The sequence below is a fragment of the Oncorhynchus mykiss genome, chromosome 15, assembly GCF_057628025.1.
Source record: "Oncorhynchus mykiss isolate SJ-2025 chromosome 15, ASM5762802v1, whole genome shotgun sequence".
NCBI classification, from domain to species: domain Eukaryota; kingdom Metazoa; phylum Chordata; class Actinopteri; order Salmoniformes; family Salmonidae; genus Oncorhynchus; species Oncorhynchus mykiss.
This window is the reverse complement of record NC_143036.1, coordinates 57,402,529-57,427,500: the sequence shown is the minus strand read 5'-3', so window position 1 is coordinate 57,427,500 and position 24,972 is coordinate 57,402,529. Positions and strand designations below refer to the sequence as shown.

At 44.0% G+C, this 24,972-nt stretch overlaps 1 protein-coding gene across 25 annotated transcripts in view; it reads right to left on the bottom strand.

The window, feature by feature from the left end:
* The window catches only part of LOC110490319 (DENN domain-containing protein 5B), an 80,692-nt gene that overhangs the window by 22,787 nt on the left and 32,933 nt on the right, over window positions 1-24,972 (bottom strand). For 14 of the 25 annotated variants that reach the window (XR_016486777.1, XM_021563632.3, XM_021563635.3 and 11 more), the window contains 4 exons: window positions 20,185-20,294; window positions 16,095-16,779; window positions 6,005-6,192; window positions 1,517-2,092 (listed from right to left, as the gene is read on the bottom strand). Coding sequence is in view for 24 of the 25 variants with exons in the window: in XM_021563632.3 (XP_021419307.3) it covers window positions 1,517-2,092; window positions 6,005-6,192; window positions 16,095-16,779; window positions 20,185-20,294 (1,559 nt within the window). In the remaining variant the exon portion in view is untranslated. The remainder of the gene's footprint in view (window positions 1-1,516; window positions 2,093-6,004; window positions 6,193-16,094; window positions 16,780-20,184; window positions 20,295-24,972) is intronic. The other 11 variants (XM_090200441.1, XM_090200445.1, XM_090200444.1 and 8 more) reach the window with 1 other exon arrangement.

Here is a 24,972-nt window from a genome sequence, read left to right as displayed (position 1 = left end):
CAAGGACATTCAAAGACTTGTCCTAAAGCCACTCCTGCGTTGTATTGGCTGTATGCTTAGGGTCATTGTCCTGTTGGAAGGTGAACCTTCACCCCAGTCTGAGGTCCTGAGTGCTCTGGTGCAGGTTTTCATCAAGGACCTCTGTACTTTTCTCCGTTCATCTTCCCTCAAACCTGAATAGTTGCCCAGTCCCTGCCGCTGAAAAATATCCCCACAGCAGGATGCTGCCACCACCATGCTTCACTGTAGGCATGGTGCCAGGTTTGCTCCAGACATGAACGCTTGGCAGTCAGGCCAATCTTGTTTATCATGGTCAGTGTCTTTAGGTGCATTTTGGAAAACTCAAAGCAGGCCGTCATGTGCCTTTTACTGAAGAATGGCTTCCGTCTGGCCTGATTGGTGGAGTGCTGCAAAGATGGTTGTCCTTCTGAAAGGTTCTACCATCTTCAGAGGAACTCTGGAGCTCTGTCAGAGTGACCATTGGGTTCTTGGTCACCTCCCTGCCCAAGGCCCTTCTCCCCCAATTGCCCAGTTTGGCCAGGCTGCCATCTCTAGGAAGAGAGTCTTGGTGGATCCAAACTTCTTCCATTTAAGAATGATGAGGCCACTGTGTTCTTGGGGGCCTTTCAATGCTGCAGAGTTGTTTTGGTACCCTTCTCCAGATCTGTGCCTTGACACAATCCTGTCTCTGAGGTCTACGGACAATTCCTTCGACCTCATGGCTTGGTTTTTACTCTGACATGCACTGTCAACTGTGGGACCTTATATAGACAGCTGTGTGCCTTTCCAAATCATGTCCAATCAAATGAATGTGGACTCCAATCAAGTTGTAGAAATATCTCAAGGATGAACAATGAAAACAGGATGCACCTGGGCTCAATTTTGAGTTTCACAGCAAAGGGTCTGAATACTTAGGCTATTTCAGTTTCTTTATCTTTAAAACACCTGCTTTCACATTATCATTATGGGGTATTGTGTGTAGATTGCTGAGAATTTTTATTGATTTAATCAATTTTAGAATAAGGCTGTAACGTAACAAAATGGAAAAAGTCAAGGGTTCTGAATGCCCTGTACATTGGAGTGCAGTTCAGCCCACTGTAATACAAATGACTAAATACTAAGAAGTAACTGAAATGCATGTATTTGAAATATGTAACAGAAATACTGCCCATCTCTGGGTGCACAGCACGTAGCATAAACTCACACCAACCAACTCTGTTATCTGGCTGTTTGCTGATATGAATGTATTTCCCCCATGATTTTATCAATGCAAACATTGTTATTGCCAATACCGTGTCTTAACAGCTCCAGCTGTGTTCGTCTTACTTATTTATCAAATGGAATATTTTCATAGTGGACGGGTTTCAGGTAATAATTTAATCCAGCATCTCACAAACATGATAATGCTCCAGTGGACTTCCACTATCACACAACACAGGCCTCAATAAACAGCCCGTTACATCAAGGTAAACAGTGTGTGTGTGTGTGTGTGTGTGTGTGTGTCAACCCATCTCACCTTATCAAAGTTGTGCATCTGCTCTCGGTTGGTGAGCCAGGACTCCAGGTCTGGAGCGCTCTGGATGACGAAGGCCTCATAGTCCGCGAACATCATGGTAAACCTGCTAGCGAACACCTCCCTCAGCTGTACATTCAGCTTAGCGTTCCTCAGCTCCTCCTCATCGACTGCCGTCCTCCCCCCCTGAGCCTCTCCCTCACCCCCTACCCCCCTCAGGGCTTCCACACGGACCCCCATTCTCTTAGCCAGAGCCTGGAGTCTGTCCAGAGTAGCATTCCCTTGGAGAAGCTCCAACACAGCTAACTGTTCCCCTCCTAGGTTCCCATTCCTCCCATCGTCCTCTAGCTCCCTCAGGGCCTGTTGGCTCTTCAGACCAGGGTGACGGGTAGAGACAGACCCAAGGGTGGTGGTGGAGGTGGGGACAGAGGTTGGAGGAGCGCCCCCCACTGGGGATATGCCGTAGCGGAGGAGGACTTCGCTGAGCTCCTGGATTAACTCTGGTTTGTTAGGGAACTGGGGGAAGTCTTCAGGCAGCTCGATACAGTGGTTGTCAATGTCCACAAAGCACAGGTTAGCCTGTTAGGAGAGAGAGAGAGAGGTTTGGAATAACATGGAAGTTTATACAACAATTATAACATAGCTATTGCTCAATTAATAGATACTCAGGGAGGGGTGTGTTGGGGACTGGACATGGACAGATTGAGTATTGGGTAAGTGGGTCAGTATGTGATTGTCAGTATTAAACCCAAAACACCAGTCTCAACGTCAACAGTGAAGAGGCGACTCCGGGATGCTGGTGTTTACTATTTAATGAAGCTGCCAGTTCAGGACTTGTGAGGCGTCGGTTTCTCAAAATAGACTAATGTACTTGTCCTCTTGCTCGGTTGTGCACCGGGGCCTCCCACTCTCCATATACAGTGCCTTGCGAAAGTATTCGGCCCCCTTGAACTTTGCGACCTTTTGCCACATTTCAGGCTTCAAACAAAGATATAAAACTGTATTTTTTTGTGAAGAATCAACAACAAGTGGGACACAATCATGAAGTGGAACGACATTTATTGGATATTTCAAACATTAACAAATCAAAAACAAAAAAATTGGGCGTGCAAAATTATTCAGCCCCTTTACTTTCAGTGCAGCAAACTCTCTCCAGAAGTTCAGTGAGGATCTCTGAATGATCCAATGTTGACCTAAATGACTAATGATGATATATACAATCCACCTGTGTGTAATCAAGTCTCCGTATAAATGCACCTGCACTGTGATAGTCTCAGAGGTCTGTTAAAAGGGCAGAGAGCATCATGAAGAACAAGGAACACACCAGGCAGGTCCGAGATACTGTTGTGAAGAAGTTTAAAGCCGGATTTGGATACAAAAAGATTTCCCAAGCTTTAAACATCCCAAGGAGCACTGTGCAAGCGATAATATTGAAATGGAAGGAGTATCAGACCACTGCAAATCTACCAAGACCTGGCCGTCCCTCTAAACTTTCAGCTCATACAAGGAGAAGACTGATCAGAGATGCAGCCAAGAGGCCCATGATCACTCTGGATGAACTGCAGAGATCTACAGCTGAGGTGGGAGACTCTGTCCATAGGACAACAATCAGTCATATATTGCACAAATCTGGCCTTTATGGAAGAGTGGCAAAAAGAAAGCCATTTCTTAAAGATATCCATAAAAAGTGTCGTTTAAAGTTTGCCACAAGCCACCTGGGAGACACACCAAACATGTGGAAGAAGGTGCTCTGGTCAGATGAAACCAAAATTGAACTTTTTGGCAACAATGCAAAATGTTATGTTTGGCGTAAAAGCAACACAGCTGAACACACCATCCCCACTGTCAAACGTGGTGGCAGCATCATGGTTTGGGCCTGCTTTTCTTCAGCAGGGACAGGGAAGATGGTTAAAATTGATGGGAAGATGGATGGAGCCAAATACAGGACCATTCTGGAAGAAAACCTGATGGAGTCTGCAAAAGACCTGAGACTGGGACAGAGATTTGTCTTCCAACAAGACAATGATCCAAAACATAAAGCAAAATCTACAATGGAATGGTTCAAAAATAAACATATCCAGGTGTTAGAATGGCCAAGTCAAAGTCCAGACCTGAATCCAATCGAGAATCTGTGGAAAGAACTGAAAACTGCTGTTCACAAATGCTCTCCATCCAACCTCACTGAGCTCGAGCTGTTTTGCAAGGAGGAATGGGAAAAAATGTCAGTCTCTCGATGTGCAAAACTGATAGACATACCCCAAGCGACTTACAGCTGTAATCGCAGCAAAAGGTGGCGCTACAAAGTATTAACTTAAGGGGGCTGAATAATTTTGCACGCCCAATTTTTCAGTTTTGATTTGTTAAAAAAGTTTGAAATATCCAATAAATGTCGTTCCACTTCATGATTGTGTCCCACTTGTTGATTCTTCACAAAAAAATACAGTTTTATATCTTTATGTTTGAAGCCTGAAATGTGGCAAAAGGTTGCAAAGTTCAAGGGGGCCGAATACTTTCGCAAGGCACTGTATATTCTGGTTAGAGCCAGATTGCGCTGTTCTGTGAAGGGAGTAGTACACAGCGTTGTACAAGACCTTCAGTTTCTTGGCAATTTCTCGCATGGAATACCCTTCATTTCTCAGAACAAGAATAGACTGAAGAGTTTCAGAAGAAAGCTCTGTTTCTGGCCATTTTGAGCCTGTAATCAAACCCACAAAGGCTGATGCTCCAGATACTCAACTAGTCTAAAGAAGGCCAGTTGTATTGCTTCTTTAATCAGAACAACAGTTTTCAGCTGTGCTAACAATTGCAAAAGGGTTTTCTAATGATCAATTAGCTAATCCAAGTTGATAATTTTAAAAGGCTGACACAACGTGCCATTGGAACACAGGAGTAATGGTTGCTGATGACAGGCCTATGTAGATATTCCATAAAAAATCTGCCGTTTCCAGCTACAACAGTCATTTACATTAACAATGTCTACACTGTATTTCTGATCAATGATGTTATTTTCTTTCAAAAACAAGGACAATTCTAAGTGACCTCAAACTTTTGAACGGTATACACATGCTGTGTTATAGTGTATACTTCCAGGCTCTACTGTCCCTGTGAGAGGATGACTAGGGGTTCCTGTACACCTGAATACATGACATTAGCATTTACTGTCTGTCTGGCATCTGAAATGCTGGGTTTTCCACCAATTGACTATAGTTTTATAACAGCATTTGCTAGGCTCTAGATGTGTATTTCAAAACATTTTCTTCTCCGTGTACTTCTGGGTCCAGGTTTGACTCCATGTGCATTGCTCTGTGAGGGCTGAATCAGCCGTCTGTGCACAGATCTGACCTGACGTGGATTGGCTTAACGGAGGTTTATTTAGGTAGTGGAGAAGACTGCAGGCCATCCGCCTGATTTACGAGATGAGGAAAATGGAGCACGCACCCCCGCTGGGTGATTGTACAGGCATACAATGTTTGGCCTAGTTTCGGGTTAAAAGACATTGGTTCCTCTTTCGCATTAATAAGAAAGGATGGAGGATCGAGATGGACAAACTGATATGAAACGGTTGGTATTCATGAGTGTATGCATGTACTTGTTTGCTATGCAAACATGACTAATATGATTAGGAGACAAATTACTGTTCTGCCATTTGAAATGGAAACGAGATGAATTCTTTCTACAGAGCCAGGGTTAAAAAAAAGTATTTCATTCATTCATTCACATCCTCTCTCTATGATCCTGCCCTTCTTTCCGTTTGCTTTCAGCCGTCCATTTCTAGGTCATCCTCCTCACTTCAAAGAATCATTCAGAAATGGAGATATTTCTAAATTAAAACATTTGGCACCGTGTGATCTTTAAGGGAGGATCCGGAGGAACACAAAAGGGCAGAAAATTGGATTGTGAGGAGGAGGCAGGAGCAGCACCAGGGAACGCCATCGGATGCTGCACTGACTCAGATAATTAGCATCCATACGGAATGGGCCAGATTAATGAGCGGTGGGAGTGAGGGAGAGCCCTGAAGCTGGGAATCTCTTTGGGATGTTCCAGACCATTAGGAGTCTTATCTTGTCCACACACACACACAGAGGGTTCCATCACTTTCACTGTCTGAGGAGGTCGCTTGAGCCTTTCCAGAGAAATATCAGTTTGAGTTCCTTCTACAAAAGAACAATAGGGGGCTATGCAAACACATTGGGCTGCGAGTGATACTTATATTGGGTTTTTATCTCCAATAGACTAAAATAAACTTTCAATAGACGTTCCTCTACAATAAGGAGTCTGAAAGCTGCATTTCCACTTTCCGCTCAGTCTGAATAGGAGGCATGTAGTCAGTCTGTGTGCGTGGGAGGCACATTGTGGAGAGTCAGGGTTGGATGGCATTGGACAGTGTGCATTCAGCAACAATGAGCCCTTACTGTAACTGCCTACTGCATGAGACACACACTTACAAATAAAAAAACAGACCCAGTCTCACACACAGTCACAGAGACACACCTCCTGTGGCAGCTCTAGTTTGGAGCGGTCGGTGCCCTCCTTGGACTGCAGGCCCATGAGGTAGGGCACGGGGGCATCCAGGAAGTGCAGCAGTGACGCGGGTAGGATAGGCACGTAGACATGCTGCCACTGGAACGGGAAGAGCAGGGTGGTGATGCCCTCCGCAACTGTCATCAACCGCTGGTAGTCTGGAGAGAGGTAGGGTGAGGGAAGGGAGAGAAGTTGGGAGGGGGAGAGGTGGAGGAAAAAGGAGGGATGGAGTGAGTGATTGGAAAGGTGGACGGGAGGGGGGAGGGGTAATACAAGGGAGATGTTAGAGGAGGGAGGAGAGAAGAAGGTGCAGAGAATAACTTTAAATCAACAGATCAAAATTTAATCTGGGGGCAATACGGGATGAAAGAAATTCTGTTCTGATGGATTCAATTTAAATCACCATTCTGTGTGTGTGTGTGTGTGTGTGTGTGTGTGTGTGTGTGTGTGCAGTACGTGTGTGTGCAGTACGTGTGTGTGTTGGCCCGCACTGGTTCCTGATTAAAGATTAGGATCAGTGGTCTCACCCTGGCTTTGGTACTGAGGTTCAGGAGTTCCATCATCAGATATGAATAAAATGATCAGACCGCAAGCCTGACTGACCTCCATAATAAAACGGCACGCTATACCAATTTATCCACGCAACCCCTCTCCCTCTACCCTTTTCTCCATCCCTCACTCGCTTGCTTTCACTCTCGCCGCTGCTCAGGCACAGAGGTTCTGTGTACTTTCATTCAAAATGCATTACACTTTTCAAGGTCGACAAAGCATTAAACAAAGACCTAGCCAATTTACATTCTACAAGAGAACTAGGGGACCTGGCATTTGTATATTGCGTGTGTGTGAGCGACTGTGTGTGAGCGACTGTGTGCGAGCATCTACCTTGCCTCAAAGTCTGTCTGCAACTTGACCATCTTGCCATAGAGACCAGCGCATGCGTCTCACACACAGATGGACGGACAGACACTAATTTACCCTCTCTTTATTCCCAATTCGCCCCCTCCCCCCGTACGCATACAAGGTCTCAGGTCAGGGAAAGACAGCTAGATGCATTGGACATTACACTGGACTAAACACTGCACATACAATATATTCCAATACAGAGGATAGATCCAGACTGGCTATATCTACTCTCTGTTCCGGAGACCAATGGTCGGTTACTGTGTATTAGACAGAGTGGCTGTAAGGATCCAGATGCTCTTTCAGAGAGCTGAAAAACAGCTCCACTTTAGCATCTCCTCGGTCTCATGAGCAACTAATCATACTAATAACACACTAACACTGTGCAGAGAGCACACCAGACCTGGCCATTCATCAGTGTGTGTGTGTGTGTGTGTGTGTGTGTGTGTGTGTCCATTAGCCAGTGTCTGCGCCTCGAATTCTCAATTTTGAGGCCTAGCTACAAACAAGTCATTAGGAACAGAACAGGGGTGCTTGCAGTTGAAATTGTAATGATGTTATATATATATATATATATACATACATATACACATACACACACAGTGCCTTGCGAAAGTATTCGGCCCCCTTGAACTTTGCAACCTTTTGCCACATTTCAGGCTTAAAACATAAAGATATAAAACTGTATATTTTTGTGAAGAATCAACAACAAGTGGGACACAATCATGAAGTGGAACGACATTTATTGGATATTTCAAACTTTATTAACAAATCAAAACTGAAAAATTGGGCGTGCAAAATTATTCAGCCCCCTTAAGTTAATACTTTGTAGCGCCACCTTTTGCTGCGATTACAGCTGTAAGTCGCTTGGGGTATGTCTCTATCAGTTTTGCACATCGAGAGACTGACATTTTTTCCCATTCCTCCTTGCAAAACAGCTCGAGCTCAGTGAGGTTGGATGGAGAGCATTTGTGAACAGCAGTTTTCAGTTCTTTCCACAGATTCTTGATTAGATTCAGGTCTGGACTTTGACTTGGCCATTCTAACACCTGGATATGTTTATTTTTGAACCATTCCATTGTAGATTTTGCTTTATGTTTTGGATCATTGTCTTGTTGGAAGACAAATCTCCGTCCCAGTCTCAGGTCTTTTGCAGACTCCATCAGGTTTTCTTCCAGAATGGTCCTGTATTTGGCTCCATCCATCTTCCCATCAATTTTAACCATCTTCCCTGTCCCTGCTGAAGAAAAGCAGGCCCAAACCATGATGCTGCCACCACCACCATGTTTGACAGTGGGGATGGTGTGTTCAACTGTGTTGCTTTTACGCCAAACATAACGTTTTGCATTGTTGCCAAAAAGTTCAATTTTGGTTTCATCTGACCAGAGCACCTTCTTCCACATGTTTGGTGTGTCTCCCAGGTGGCTTGTGGCAAACTTTAAACTACACTTTTTATGGATATCTTTAAGAAATGGCTTTCTTCTTGCCACTCTTCCATAAAGGCCAGATTTGTGCAATATACGACTGATTGTAGTCCTATGGACAGAGTCTCCCACCTCAGCTGTAGATCTCTGCAGTTCATCCAGAGTGATCATGGGCCTCTTGGCTGCATCTCTGATCAGTCTTCTCCTTGTATGAGCTGAAAGTTTAGAGGGACGGCCAGGTCTTGGTAGATTTGCAGTGGTCTGATACTCCTTCCATTTCAATATTATCGCTTGCACAGTGCTCCTTGGGATGTTTAAAGCTTGGGAAATCTTTGTGTATCCAAATACGGCTTTAAACTTCTTCACAACAGTATCTCGGACCTGCCTGGTGTGTTCCTTGTTCTTCAAAATGCTCTCTGCGCTTATAACGGACCTCTGAGACTATCACAGTGCAGGTGCATTTATATGGAGACTTGATTACACACAGGTGGATTGTATTTATCATCATTAGTCATTTAGGTCAACATTGGATCATTCAGAGATCCTCACTGAACTTCTGGAGAGAGTTTGCTGCACTGAAAGTAAAGGGGCTGAATAATTTTGCACGCCCAATTTTTCAGTTTTTGATTTGTTAAAAAAAGTTTGAAATATCCAATAAATGTCGTTCCACTTCATGATTGTGTCCCACTTGTTGTTGATTCTTCACAAAAAAATACAGTTTTATATCTTTATGTTTGAAGCCTGAAATGTGGCAAAAGTTCAAGGGGGCCGAATACTTTCGCAAGGCACTGTGTGTGTATATATATATATATAAAGTATTTAGTCAGCCACCAATTGTGCAAGTTCTCCCACTTAAAAAGATGAGAGAGGCCTGTAATTTTCATCATAGGTACACTTCAACTATGTCAGAGAATCACTCTGAGAGCCATCAGGTGACCACTTACACATTGTAGCCGCTTACGAGTATTCTTCAACATAAAGGCGTAAAACTACGTCACAATGCTGTAGACACCTTGGGGAATATGTAGAAAAAGTAATCTGGTTGATAGCCCATTCACTGCTCAATAGGGATGCATTGGAACGCAGAGCTATCAAAACATGAGGCACTTCCGGATTGGATTTCGCTCAGGCTTTCGCCTGCAATATCAGTTCTGTTATACTCGCAGACAATATTTCTACAGTTTTGGAAACTTTAGAGTGTTTTCTATCCTAAGCTGTCAATTATATGTATATTATATCATCTTGTCCTTACAAAATATCCCGTTTACTTTGAGAACGTTATTTTTCCAAAAAGGAAAATACTGCACCCTAGTCACAAGAGGTTGGCTCCTCTGTCCTCCACTCGTTACCTGTATTAATGGCACCTGTTTGAACTTATCAGTATAAAATACACCTGTCCACAACCTCAAACAGTCACACTCCAAACTCCACTATGGCCAAGACCAAAGAGCTGTCAAAGGACACCAGAAACAAAATTGTAGACCTGCACCAGGCTGGGAAGACTGAATCTGCAATAGGTAAGCAGCTTGGTTGGAAGAAATCAACTGTGGGAGCAATTATTAGGAAATGGAAGACATACAAGACCACTGATAATCTTCCTTGATCTGGGGCTCCACGCAAGATCTCACCCCGTGGGGTCAAAATGATCACAAGAACGGTGAGCAAAAATCCCAGAACCACACGGGGGGACCTAGTGAATGAACTGCAGAGAGCTTGGACCAAAGTAACAAAGCCTACCATCAGTAACACACTACGCCACCAGGGACTCAAATCCTGCAGTGCCAGACGTGTCCCCCTGCTTAAGCCAGTACATGTCCAGACCCGTCTGAAGTTTGCTAGAGAGCATTTGGATGATCCAGAAGAAGATTGGGAGAATGTCATATGGTCAGATGAAACCAAAATAGAACTTTTTGGTAAAAATTCAACTCACCGTGTTTGGAGGACAAAGAATGCTGAGTTGCATCTAGAACATTTATTGGATATTTCAAACTTTATTAACATCAAGAACATCATACCTACTGTGAAGCATGGGGGTGGAAACATCACGCTTTGGGGCTGTTTTTCTGCAAAGGGACCAGGACGACTGATTCGTTTAAAAGAAAGAATGAATGGGGCCATGTACCGTGAGATTTTGAGTGAAAACCTCCTTCCATCAGCAAGGGCATTGAAGATGAAACGTGGCTGGGTCTTTCAAAATGACAGTGATCCCAAACACACCGCCCGGGCAACGAAGGAGTGGCTTCGTAAGAAACATTTCAAGGTCCTGGAGTGGCCTAGCCAGTCTCAAGATCTCAACCACATAGAAAATCTTTGGAGGGAGTTGAAAGTCTGTGTTGCCCAGCAACAGCCCCAAAACATCACTGCTCTAGAGGAGATCTGCATGGAGGAATGGGCCAAAATACCAGCAACAGTGTGTGAAAACCTTGTGAAGACTTACAGAAAATGTTTGACCTCTGTCATGGCCAACAAAGGGTATATAACAAAGTATTGAGAAACTTTTGTTATTGACCAAATACTTATTTTCCACCATAATTTGCAAATAAATTCATTAAAAATCCTACAATGTGATTTTCTGGATTTGTTTTCTCATTTTGTCTGTCATAGTTGAAGTGTACCTATGATGAAAATTACAGGCCTCTCATCTTTTTAAGTGGGAGAACTTGCACAATTGGTGGCTGACTAAATACTTTGTACATACACTGCTCAAAAGGGAACACTAAAACAACATCCTAGATCTGAATGAATGAAATATTCTTATTAAATACTTTTTTCTTTACATAGTTGAATGTGCTGACAACAAAATCACACAAAAATGATCAATGGAAATCAAATGTATCAACCCATGGAGGTCTGGATTTGGAGTCACACTCAAAATTAAAGTGGAAAACCACACTACAGGCTGATCCAACTTTGATGTAATGTCCTTAAAACAAGTCAAAATGAGGCTCAATAGTGTGTGTGGCCTCCACGTGTCTGTATGACCTCCCTTCAATACCTGGGCATGCTCCTGATGAGGTGGCGGATGGTCTCCTGAGGGATCTCCTCCCAGACCTGGACTAAAGCATCCGCCAACTCCTGGACAGTCTGTGGTGCAACGTGGCGTTGGTGGATGGAGCGAGACATGATGTCCCAGATGTGCTCAATTGGATTCAGGTCTGGGGAACGGGCGGGCCAGTCCATAGCATCAATGCCTTCCTCTTGCAGGAACTGCTGACACACTCCAGCCACATGAGGTCTAGCATTGTCTTGCATTAGGAGGAACCCATGGCCAACAGCACCAGCATATGGTCTCACAAGGGGTCTGAGGATCTCATCTCTGTACCTAATGTCAGTCAGGCTACCTCTGGCGAGCACATAGAGGGCTGTGCGGGCCCCCAAAGAAATGCCACCCCACACCATGACTGACCAACCGCCAAACCGGTCATGCTGGAGGATGTTGCAGGCAGAACGTTCTCCACGGCGTCTCCAGACTGTCACATCTGTCACATGTGCTCAGTGTGAACCTGCTTTCATCTGTGAAGAGCACAGGGCGCCAGTGGCGAATTTGCCAATCTTGGTGTTCTCTGGCAAATGCCAAACGTCCTGCACCGGTGTTGGGCTGTAAGCACAACCCCCACCTGTGGAAGTCGGGCCCTCATACCACCCTCATGGAGTCTGTTTCTGACTGTTTGAGCAGACACATGCACATTTGTGGCCTGCTGGAGGTCATTTTGCAGGGCTCTGGCAGTGCTCCTCCTGCTCCTCCTTGCACAAAGGCGGAGGTAGCGGTCCTGCTGCTGGGTTGTTCCCCTCCTACGGCCTCCTCCACGTCTCCTGATATACTGGCCTGTCTCCTGGTAGTGCCTCCATGCTCTGGACACTACGCTGACAGACACAGCAAACCTTCTTGCCTCAGCTCGCATTGATGTGCCATCATGGATGAGCTGCACTACCTGAGCCACTTGTGTGGGTTGTAGACTGTCTCATGCTACCACTAGAGTGAAAGCATCGCCAGCATTCAAAAGTGACCAAAACATCAGCCAGGAAGCATAGGAACTGAGACGTGGTCTGTGGTCACCACCTGCAGAACCACTCCTTTATTGCAGGTGTCTTGCTAATTGCCTATAATTTCCACCTGTTGTCTATTCCATTTGCACAACAGCATGTGAAATGTGTTGTCATTCAGTGTTGCTTCCTAAGTGGACAGTTTGATTTCACAGAAGTGTGATTGACTTGGAGTTACATTGTGTTGTTTAAGTGTTCCCTTTATTTTTTTGAGCAGTGCATATATATCATCCTGCCTCCCATGGGGATGACTAAAGACAGATAGGAGTAATAATACCCTCATAAAAGATTTGCACCACAGGACACGCAGAAAATGGAATGAGAGTCATGTAGAGGCACTGTGAAAGTGTGGTTTGAGGATCACAGTAACGCATTATATGATTGGATCCCAGATAAGAAAAGGGAGACAGAGAAATGAGATGAAGACCAACACACAGAGAAAGTGTGGTAGCGAAAGAGCGAGACGGAGTGAGAAAGAGTGGGAGAAACCGAGAGAAAGAGAACTAAAAGGAGTGTGAGAGTTGCTGAGTAAACTTTCTAGCTCATCTGTGGTGCACTGCACACCCACACACCCGTACAATAACACACTGACCGTACACAAGCCAAACGCTCACACTGCAATACTCAATTATGTATGAGGGGAAACCTAGTAGAGCTGCAGATAACTTGGGACTTTTACATGGCTTCACTTAAGCAATGCATAAAATAAAGGAAACTACACAGCAAACTAATACCCATGTATTTATATTGCATAAATGCACCAATTTGCCCTTCAGCTTCTAGTCTACCAAAGAAACGCTTGCAATCATTTTAGCGGTAACTACTTCAAAGTGCTGCCAACATGCCCTTTTGGCATTCCCTTTGGGAAACCAGTCTCTCTGAAATGAACAGCGCAATAGAACCACAACAAGGAACATAAGAGAACAAAAATCAGGAGAACCTAGTTTATAACCAAACATCACAAGCCTCTGCATGTTGAGGGTTTTGACTTGGCACAGCCTGCTCTGTGATGGAGAAAGATAGTGATTCTCATTAAAGGATGAGTCACGGTACTTTACTCATGTCTCAGCAACTCTCTCCCCACTTTCCTTCCTCTCTCATCCACTGTTATGAAAGTATTATGTGAAGATACGTTTGTTTTACCTTTATTTACCTAGGCAAGTCAGTTAAGAACAAATTCTTATTTTCAATAACGGCCTAGGAACAGTGGGTTAACTGCCTTGTCCAGGGGCAGAACGACAGATTTGTACCTTGTCAGCTCGGGGATTCGAACTTGCAACCAACGCTCTAACCACTAGGCTACCCTGCCGCCCTGTTTAGCCCCTACATGAATATGAATACACTGCGTCTCGACAGACGTCATTAATACATCATCCTTGCTTATTTGACACCAGCTCTTCCTAATTTAATATTCAACCCGTCACAGCTGTCAGACTCCAGTTTTCCCCAACCTGAAAAACATCAAAAGCACCCTGCAAAGGCTCATGGGGGAATAATATTATTCTCTCCGCCCGATGTTGACCTCAGCTGAACTACATGGGGGGGGGGGGGGGGGGGGGGGTGATTTCAGGCAGAGATTATGGGAGTGTTCAACTCTATTTCACAGCACCCTCCAATACTGCTTTCCAATGGAGGGTATTGTGTAAAATATTGTATGTTATTGCTTGATAAGTAGGGGAATGCATTGAATTGTCATCATCTGCAAACGTCCAATACAGATACAGTTGACCACAATGCTGCGGAGGCCAAGTGGAAAATGCGAACAGAAGAGACAAAAGATCGGCATCTGTGTTTCAAGGCTGAACATATGAAACGAGGCAACTCATAGTGAAACTGTCAGTCATTGGGACTGGTCCCTATCAGACAGTGTCAGAAGGGAAGAGACAAGCCAACAATGGTTAACAACAGAAACCAGGTCCGCTCATTTTCATACTAACGCTATGCTTTTGATCAACCACCTTACTGGGCGCTCTGACTGACTAAGTCTCTCTGGATGAATGCAGGGAATTTTCTGCTATTGAAATCCTTGGGCAGGCCGCCTAAGCGTTTTTTTTTTTCTGGTCGCCTAAAGTTTGGGATGGAAAAGCGCTTTCAGTGTCAATTTAAACCAGATATAATGTATGTTTAGAAGATATTGGAGCTATATATGTTATTATATAATCTTTGAGAACTAACAATCACCAAAATAAAAGTCAGGGAGAATTTTCCCCCAAACAATGATTTTAGCTCTAAAACAGCAACCTTTCTCTCAACTGCATGTCAAAATGCTTAGCTCCATGGAGAAATGTAGACTTGTCAGAAAGTTGCTTAAAAATGGCAAAGTCTCTCTACACCACCAAGAGGCCTCATAATGTTGCTCTAAAACTCTGCTCCTGGAATGACTAAAATATAAAATGACTGATTAATCATCTTATTAATTACATCTCAGACCCACGCCCTCCACAGAGCTGCAGGATTGGACTAAATGCCTGCTTGTCACTTCCTTCCCGTGTCTCGGCCAATGAGTGAGCGAGGATCACGGTGGCCACTGGGCAGGTTCCGTCTGTTGTAAATTCATGGGTTGTTGATGGATCATATATTGCCAAACTTGTCTTTCTTATAGAGAAATTAGAATGCCTTTTAGCAGCCGCGTCGCAGGGTAGGCGCTAGATGGGATGCCTCCAACGCTTCCCAGTGAAAAATGAGGAACATTAAAATGTTACTGGAAATGTTTTTCATTTGGAAAAAGAGGTTTTAAATTATTTTGTTTCAGAAGCGATTCCCTCTGACAGTTGGTTTGATAAATTAAACATGGGAGATAATTTCTCATCAAAGGATAGATGAGTGGGGATGGATGAGAGCGAAGGGGTGGATGAGGATGAGTGGTAGGAGGAGGGAGAGGCCCGTCTGTCGCTTTTCTCTCAAGCAGACAGAAATGGCATGGTGCTAGTAACAGTGGAGTCCCTTTGTTTGACTGCTATCAACCCAACTAATGAACTCCCATGCATTACAGATAATTACATTAGAGACATTAAGCTCCAAACAACTCTAAAACAAAACAAGAACCACTTAATGGAAACTCACAACCATTCATTCATTATGCAAGACTAGTTTCCACTCCAAAAGGATGTCAATGGACCAGGGCCACCCAATCAAACATTCAACACACAAGAAGCTCTCTCGTTGTCTCTTTCTCTGCAACAGTCAGATAATGGCATCCTGTAGTGTAGTCTACTGTAATCTACAGTGAAGTCTATGGCAGATACAGTCAGTCTTGGCCTGACGTCTACAGACTACTGTCTGTCTGGCCGTTTGCCCTTTGACTGACCATGCTTTCTAATCCCAGCCACTACCCTGCTGCTGTCCAGTCAGTCAACCCGCATAGCTCCAGTCCCAGGGAGAGGAACAGCTCTCTACCCCACCCAGATTACAGTAGTCTAATCCTAAACTAATTTGGGCCAGGGAGTCAAGGACAGGCCTGGACCACAGATTACACCCCAGTAATGACACAGCCAGTCATGTTCCATTGGCTCCAGCTGAGGTGATGTGTTGAGGAATAGGGAGGAATGACTTGTCCGAACCATCCCCCAACCTGGTATCTGTCATCACCATACCACCTGGCTGGAGAAGCAACTCCCACTCAACAACTTGCTGCCAAGGAATGTAGAGGCAGAGAGGAGTGTGTGTGTGTATGTATAATAAGCGTCCCTTACCCTGTGAGTAGAGCAGAATCTGCATCTCCAGCAGGGTACAGTTGAACAGCTGCACCAGGTTCTCTACCCCCAGCAGAGGGAAGGTCTGACCCAGAGGGAAGTCAGCCAGAGGCAGCTCCCCGGGCCCAGGACGCTGACACACGATGGGCTCGTACACCCCGTGGAACTTCAGCGAGCGCCCCGGAGGGGGCAGGGGCACCTCGTACAGGATGTTGTGCACGTAGCTCTCCAGGGGGAGGGGCGGAGGCAAGGAGGCCGTGACGGCCCGGTGCACCTGGGACAGGAAACGGCGGCAGGCGTGCATGAAGGGCATGGGCGTGATCAGACACAACGCCTTGGAGACATAGAGCGTGTCACGCGACGCGTCGTAGCCGCCGCACGCCGCCGACCGGCACGAGGATGAAGACGGAGAATCTGCTTCGTCGAGGCTGCTAGCCAGAGAGTCCATACTGGAGGAAGAGGAGGAAGAGGAGGAGGGGGTGGCGGAGGAAGGGTTCTCGGCCTGGTGCATCTGGTAGAGGGTCTGCATGGCCGAGCAGATCTGAGGCGACGTCACCTCCTCGTAGAAGGTGTGGACGAAGCCGTAAGTGCGAGAGCCGTCCTCCCGCGTGATCAGGAACGAGTGGAACTGGGGCTCGCGGCTGTCTGCCTGTGTCCTGAAGGACAGGCCTTTGGGCATACAGAGCTACGAAGAGAGAGAGGGAGAGGGACAATAATAATAATGATGATTATTAATGTGGTATTAATAATTGAGATAGTTGACAGAATCAATGAGGCCTTACATCAGAAACGACTAAGACTGCATGTACCAGAATGTGTGTGTGCCAGACTGTGTTGGTGTGTGTACATCTACAGTTTGAATATATGTGTGTGTGGGCGCGCGCGTCGCATCCCTAATCAAGTCAGCATAATCTGCTTTGATAGCAGCCCAGTCAGCAACACAGCAGCCAGCATGAAATAAAATATGGTTGATTATCTCCATTATGTTGATTTGCAGAGCTGAGCTGAATACAAAATTAATCATCACACACACAAATTAACCCCTGTCGCTAACACAGATAAACAGGCCTGTAGTTGGCCAATGTTCTGTTCAGAATGGATTATAAAAGTGGTGAGTGAATCATGGTTTCAACTGATCACTACTGACAAGATAATCACTCCCACACTACCTCAAACTGTTCTGTGTGGAAACCGAGAGGCAAATGAAAAACATCCGAAACGCTGCAATTTCTCCCCCGAAACGAGATTCCATACGCTTCCAAATCAAATCCTTCTATCCCAAGAAATATCATGAAACCATATGGATCAAGGAAAAAAATATTCCTCCCTGGAAAAGAGGGAGCGAATTCAAACCTACGTTGAAGATAAGGATAAGACAACAGGATTCTAATATCCCTTTGCAACAATGTGGCCATCTGGGCTAATGAGCAACGGAGCTGGTCCCAGATTTGTCGTCTTAACCTGCACATTTTCGACCTACTGCCGGTTGAAACTGGGGAAACATCAACAGGCGATCAAAATCAGTACAACTCTGCATGCATGTTAGAGCACATTTGCCTAAACCAACACTGCTCTGAAACACATTACACAGTATCAACAACTCAACACCGTCTGACATGTTGCATACAAGTGACTCCGTAGCACAGCAGCTTCATCTAATCCCATTGAAACACTTCTGTTGAAGTCTCCCTCAAAACTCTTCCTGTTCTAACTGTGTCTGGGGCCATCAACCTGGGCCTCAGCTCTGTTGGCCTCAAAATTACTTCAGATAGACATTTCAGAATTCCTAGCAGAACATTTCACAGTGTTCTTGAATAACCCCAGGTAATCTGTTAAACTATCCCCTTATTCCGGCACGGACACGGGAATTGTGGGGGTTCCGGGTGAGTGACCCACTGATGAGTATGGAGCAATAAGCTTAACAAACTGAAGCACATACACATTCATATCCTCGGGCACTAGCTCGCACACACACACACACACCTTCTGACTCAGGGCCCAATTAACAAGAAAATCAAATCAGTGCCAACAGCAGACTGTCTGTCTGACAGAGAGAGAGACAGAAAGAAAGAAAGAAATAAATAATAATCGAGGGATTTATGAGAAAAGGATTGGGATATGAAAAGCAATCATCAGAACGGCTTTGTTGCCAGGCCCACAGGGGCAGGAAGTGTGATTACACTAAGGTCACCCTATGAGCAGGGAGAGAAGAGATGAGAGAGGAGGGACATGGAGAGTGGGAAAGGGGATATGGATGGTGAGTGGGATGGAGATACTATACATAGAAATGAATGGGGTTGTGTTGAGGCAAGCAGGGAGAGGGCTGAGATTCATTATGGTTCTGCCATTGGAGCCTTCATAGCTGCACTGCATTGGTGTTCCATTTCATTGGAACACACCGCACAATGGGCCATCGTTTCCATGCAGAAGTAAACTGAGAACCCGATGTGAATAATTCAGCGGTTCTGACGCCAGTGTGTGATGTAATGGCCAACGCCAACGGAAAAAATAGTGACCTTGCATCACGAGAGGCAACGGTCAGCAGACACCAAACGTTTCCAGGGCCTCCTCTATGGGGACTTGAGGGACAGTTGTCAATGTTAGCTACCTCTACTGGGGTCCAATATGCTGGGCTAGGCAAACACACACACACACACACACACACACACACACAGACATATGATCCCTCAACCACATACGCTTCAGTGTATCCAGATCCTTGAGTGACAGGTCAGCGGGACCTTTAGCAGTCTCTTCCATGACAGGTCTTGAGTGATTCAAAACATGTTTAATGTAGTTTCCTGGTTTGTCATTTCCTGCAGTGTATGGGTTATATTGGCCATCTATCACAAACCCCCAAGGAGACTTATTGCTTTTATAAACTGATTACCAATGTAATTAGAGCAGTAAAAAATACATGTTTTGTCATGTCCGTGTTATATGGTCTGATATACCATGGCTCAAACCACCAAGTTTATAAAATACTATAAAGCACAAATACAATATCATCTTAACTTTTCCCTTTTTTCTCATGAACACAGATATTTGACAATATAAAGCTTTGTCTTATCAGATATTCCCTCCCCTAATGTACCCTTCCACCCTTCCCCTCCCCTTGTCCAGTCAACACAAAACAACTCAATCTAAACCAAGACTGCAGAAAAGCAGCCACAGTCCGTGTAGCGCAGCCTACAAAACCGTCTGGGTAAATCCATAGAGACAGAGGGGATTTGGTGCCTTCGCCACATTACCCAGGATACCCTAGAGAGAAGGCACTGCATTGTGTCTTAATCCTGGGCCTCTCTGCTCCAATGGTGTGTGTGTGTGTGTGTGTGTGGTTTCCTAAAGCATTGGTTGGAATAATCCTAGCATGCCCTTCCTTTCCACTGTATATGATATAAAAGGCCTTTCAATGCCTAGTTGGGGTATTGTTAGAGTCAATAGCTCCGTTTATCGTCCTCCTGTTCCCCAATAAGGTCCCTCCATCCATTCCTTCCCCCAACCCAGTTTGGTTCCCTGCTGCCCACACATTAGATTGAATAGAGCCTGTTTATCGTCCTTCTAGTCCCCTCATTCAGGATTAAGTAGGTTACTTTCTAAATGTAATCCCTTACTAGTTGCCTGTCCAAAATTGTAATAACTAACTTTTGGTTTACCCAAACTCAGTAATGTAATCGGATTACTTTCACTTACTTTTGGATTACTTTCCCCTTAATAGGCATTAGATGAAGACAAAAGGATCCATCAAACGCATTTGGAGTGTCATTATAGTGGTCCCTGACTTGTGATCAGACTTGCTCATGTGGAACAAATTTAAACTTTTCAATGCTGAATTGAATGTCACTGAGAAAACAGAAAGATGTCATCTATTTTTTCCACAAACATCTAGTTCATCTAATAATCTAGTTTTTCAGAAAATTCTAATCTGACTACACATTTTTTTGCCGACAACATAACTGATCAGTTACTTTTTTTGTAATCAGATTATATGTAACTGATCACCCCTCAACCCTGCAATATGGTCCCTCCATCCATCCATCCGTCCATCCATCACTCAGTTTGGCTCAGAACTCAGTGATGGTTCACCCACCATGTTGACAGCATCCTGGTCGAAGGGGTTCCACTCCACGTTCTCAGGGTAGTGGGCCAGGACTTTAGACTTGAACGTCCTCTTCAGGGGGCTCTGCTCAAAGTTCTCCCCTAGAGAGGGAGAGAAAGAAAGAGGTCAAGTCTCAGGTCCAGTTGAGAGGTTTACCTGGACAACCAAGTTGACATCCAACTAAAGATATTGGTGCATGCCAAAGTGTGCGTGTGAGTGTGCATAAGAGGGGGATCAAAGATTGTCATAAGGGAATACTACAAGGAAGAAAACAAGCACAGGTGTACAGCATTCTGCCCGCCCGTCCAGCATCACTACTCTGGACGGTTCTGACAACTACAAATACCTAGGTGTCTGGTTAGACTGTAAACTCCCCTTCCAGACTCACATTAGGCATCTCCAGTCCAAAATTAAGTCTAGAATCTGCATCCTATTTCACAACAAAGCATCCTTCACTCATGCTGCCAAACATACCCTCGTAAAACTGACTATCCTACCGATCCTTGACTTTGGCAATGTCATTTACAAAGCAGCCTATAAACACTCTACTCAGCAAATTGGATGCAGTCTATCACAGTGCCATCCGTTTTGTCACCAAAGCCCCATATACTACCCACCACTGCGACATGTATGCTCTCGTTGGCTGTCCCTCGCTTCATATTCATCACTAGACCAACTGGCTCCAGGTCATATACGTTTTTGCTAGGTAAAGCCCCTCCTTATCTAAGCTCACTGGTCACCATAGCAACACCCACCTGTCGCACGCACTCCAGCAGGTATATTTCACTGGTCACCCCCCCAAAGCCAACTCCCCCTTTGGCTGCCTTTCCTTCCAGTTCTCTGCTGCCAATGACTGGAACGAACTGCAAAAATCACTGAAGCTGGAGACTCATATCTCCCTCTCTAACTTTAAGAACCAGCTGTCAAGAGTAGCTCACAGATCACTGCACCTGTACACAGCCCATCTGTAAATAGCCCATCCAACTACCTCATCCCCATACTGTTATTAATTGTATTGATTTTGCTCCTTTGCACCCCAGTATCTCTATTTGCACATTCATCTTCTGCACATCTATCACTCCTGCGTTCAATTGCTATATTGTAATTATTTCGCCACTATGGCCTATTTATTGCCTTAACTCCCTTATCCTACCTCATTTACACACACTGTATATAGACTTTTGCTATTGTATTATTGACTCGATTTATTCCATGTGTAACTCTGTGTTGTTGTTTGTGTCGCACTGCTTTGCTGTATCTTGGCCAGGTCGCAGTTGTAAATGAGAACTTGTTCTCAACTAGCCTACCTGGTTAAATAAAAGGTTAAATAAAAAATTACAAATTCAAATCTGGGATCTCTCATAGATGGGATTCCTATCCGTCAGCACCTGTGCTATGAAGCTTTCCACTCCACCCCCATACAAAACAATAAATATTTCCCCTTGCCGGCCTTCCTTGTTCTGGTTCCCCTCATTTTGCTAACCTCGTGAAAAACAGCAAGGTGTAATGAACACCACATCTACATCATCATGAAGCCCCAGCCTTGATGCTAGGCTGCTAAAAGATAAACTGTTACTTGTGTAGCATTGCATCTAAATGGGGCAGCAGCCGTGTGTCTAATGGAGTATAAGTAGGACCATGTTGACTCATGTGTCAGACAACTGCACTGACTAAAACAGGTCCCATAAGCAAGGAGCAGATGGGACCATGTCATTAGCTTAGTTAAGCTAAGCAGTAATAAGATGTGTGCAATCGGAGTCTTATCCATTTCCTTCACTACTGTGTAGGGTTGCAAAGGTTCAGAAACTTTACAGTAAATTCCTGGAATTTATCCTGAACTTTTCCATGAGAAGTTAAGCCCAGGAATTTTGCTTAAATTCATCAAAAAAAGTTAGCTTATAACTGTGAACCTTTTTTGTGGGATACACAAGGCAATTCTTGTGGCATATTTTGGTTGAACTATCCCCAATTCAATGGAATTGCAACCCTCTGCATGCACAGTGCATTCTTCCATCACATGTGCAGTGCACACTTTCAATCACATGTACAGCGGATTCTCAAGATCTTGCATACTAATGAGATGCTATGGAGTCCACACTACTACACTGTCGGAGTCAAGGACTACATGCTTTCTGGTAAGTTTTGATTATAATACTGGGTGGGGTGAATATATTTTATATGACAGAACAAAAAATAATTTAACTAGTAAATAGTAGCCTACAGCAAAGTGTGTTTAATCATTTTTAACTTTTTAACAATTTCTGCTAGTTAGTTTTTGCTACCATGTGGGTTTTAGCTTGCTTGAGCCTGCTAACTGAGGAGTGTTAATTCACCTGTTTCCATACATGTTTCATTTTAAAGCATGTGCAGTTGAATACAGAAGTTTACATACAGCTTAGCCAAACACATTTAAACTCAGTTTTTCACAATTCATGACATTTAGGTCAGTTAAGATCACCACTTTATTTTAAGAATGTTTAATGTCAGAATAGTAGAGAGAATTCTTTTTGAGCTTTTATTTCTTTCATCACATTCCCAGTGGGTCAGAAGTTGACATACACTCAATTAGTATTTGGAAGCATTGTCTTTAAATTGTTTAACTTGGATCAAACGTGTCAGGTAGCCTTCCACAAGCTTACCACAATAAGTTGGAAGAATTTTGGCCCATTCCTCCTGACAGAGCTGGTGTAACGGAGTCAGGTTTAGGCCTCCGTGCTCACACACGCTTTTTCAGTTCTGCCCACAAATTTCTATAGGATTGAGGTCAGGGCTTTGTGATGGCCACTCCAATACATTGACTTTGTTGTCCTTAGGCCATTTTGCCACAACTTTGAAAGTATTCTTGAGGTCATTGTCCATTTGGGAGACCCATTTGTGACCAAGCTTTAACTTCCTGACTGATGTCTTGAGATGTTGCTTCAATATATATCCACATAATTTTCCTACCTTATGATGCCATCTATTTTGTGAAGTGCACCAGTCCCTCCTGCAGCAAAGCACCCTCACAACAGGATGCTGCCACCAACGTGCTTCATGGTTGGGATGGTGTTCTTCGGCTTGCAAGCCCCTCCTTTCCCTCCAAGCATAACGATGGTCATTATGGCCAAACAGTTCTGTGTTTGTTTTATCAGACCAGAGGACATTTCTCCAAAAAGTACAATCTTTGTACCCATGTGCAGTTGCAATCCATAGTCTGGCTTTTTTATGGCGGTTCTGGAGCAGTGGCTTCTTCCTTGCGGAGTGGTCTTTCAAGTTATGTCGATATAGGACTCGTTTTACTGTTGATGTAGATACTTTTGTACCGGTTTCCTCCAGCATCTTCACAAGGTCCTTTGCTGTTGTTCTGGGATTGATTTGCACTTTTCACACCAAAGTACGTCCATCTCTAGAAGACAGAACACGTCTCCTTCCCGAGCGGTATAACAGCTGTGTGGTCCCATGGTGTTTATACTTGCGTACTATTGTTTGTACAGATGAATGTGGTACGTTCAGGCGTTTGGAAATTGCTCACAAGGATGAACCAGACTTGTGGAGGTCTACAATTGACTCAAATTATGTAAATTAGCCTATCAGAAGCTTCTAAAGACAAGACATTTTTCTGGAATTTTCCAAGCTGTTTAAAGGCACATTCAGCTTAGTGTATGTAAACTTCTGACCCACTGGAATTGTGATACAGTGAATTATAAGGTAAATAATTTGTCTGTAAACAATCATTGGAAAAATTGTGTCACAAAGTACATGTCCTAACCGGCTTGCCAAAACTATAGTTAACAAGACATTTTTGGAGTGGTTGAAAAACAAGTTTTAATGACTCATCTGTACATGGAATTGTATTTGGTTTTTTGAAACTTTTTTTTTTGTACTTTTTTTTGTACAGGCAAATGCCACGGGCACTATCTGATGTGTGGAGACATTTCACTGGAGCAAATGTAGAAGGAAAAGCTGTGTACATTTGCAAATACTGTGCAAAATCATGCGTGAGACTGTGGTGGGAGATCTGTCAACGTGCCCTTGAGCAGGGCATTGACCCTGGATGCTTCTGTGTGTCGCTCTGAATGGAAGTCTGTTGGATGACTGGTGTGGTGTAGTTGTTGAGTGGCTTCACTGCAAGTATATTGTATGTGTCAGATATTAAATACATTAAAAAAAGATGAGGCCTCAGAGTCTGATGTTCACGAGGTGGACATTGATAAGTTCCAGGTAGGAGACATGGAAGCCTGAGAGGAAGACAACCAAAGCTTTAGTTTCTAGACTATCATTTTACAAATGTATGTTGAAAACGTTTTTGGGAGATGCGATGGATCATTGGGGATCATTCAATATTTATTTTATTTTGTTCAGTGAAATCATCCCAGGTGAAGAGTCAACTCCTTTAATTAAAGTTGAATTTGTAACTACATTTTTAAAGTTTTTTTCTATTGGAAGGATTTAATCATTTGCAATTATATCTACTTAAAACATGTTTATGTTTCTGTCTCCATATGATATGGTAAATATATCCAATGCAAAAAAACATCTACATTTAAATGGTATTAATATGAATTCACCTATATTTCTGTTAATTCCCACAGAGAGTTTCCACCTCTGAATATTTAACCCTACTAATGTGTGCCTTCTCTGTAGCTTCCTAGCATGGAATCACATGACCTAGTTACTACAGACATTGTCTCTTTGTCGGAGTTCAATACCAAAACTACCAAGCCATGATCATGATTGTCCAACTATTGACTGTAGCTTCCAATGGAGATATTAACTCTGTATACTAAGAAATCTCAGAGT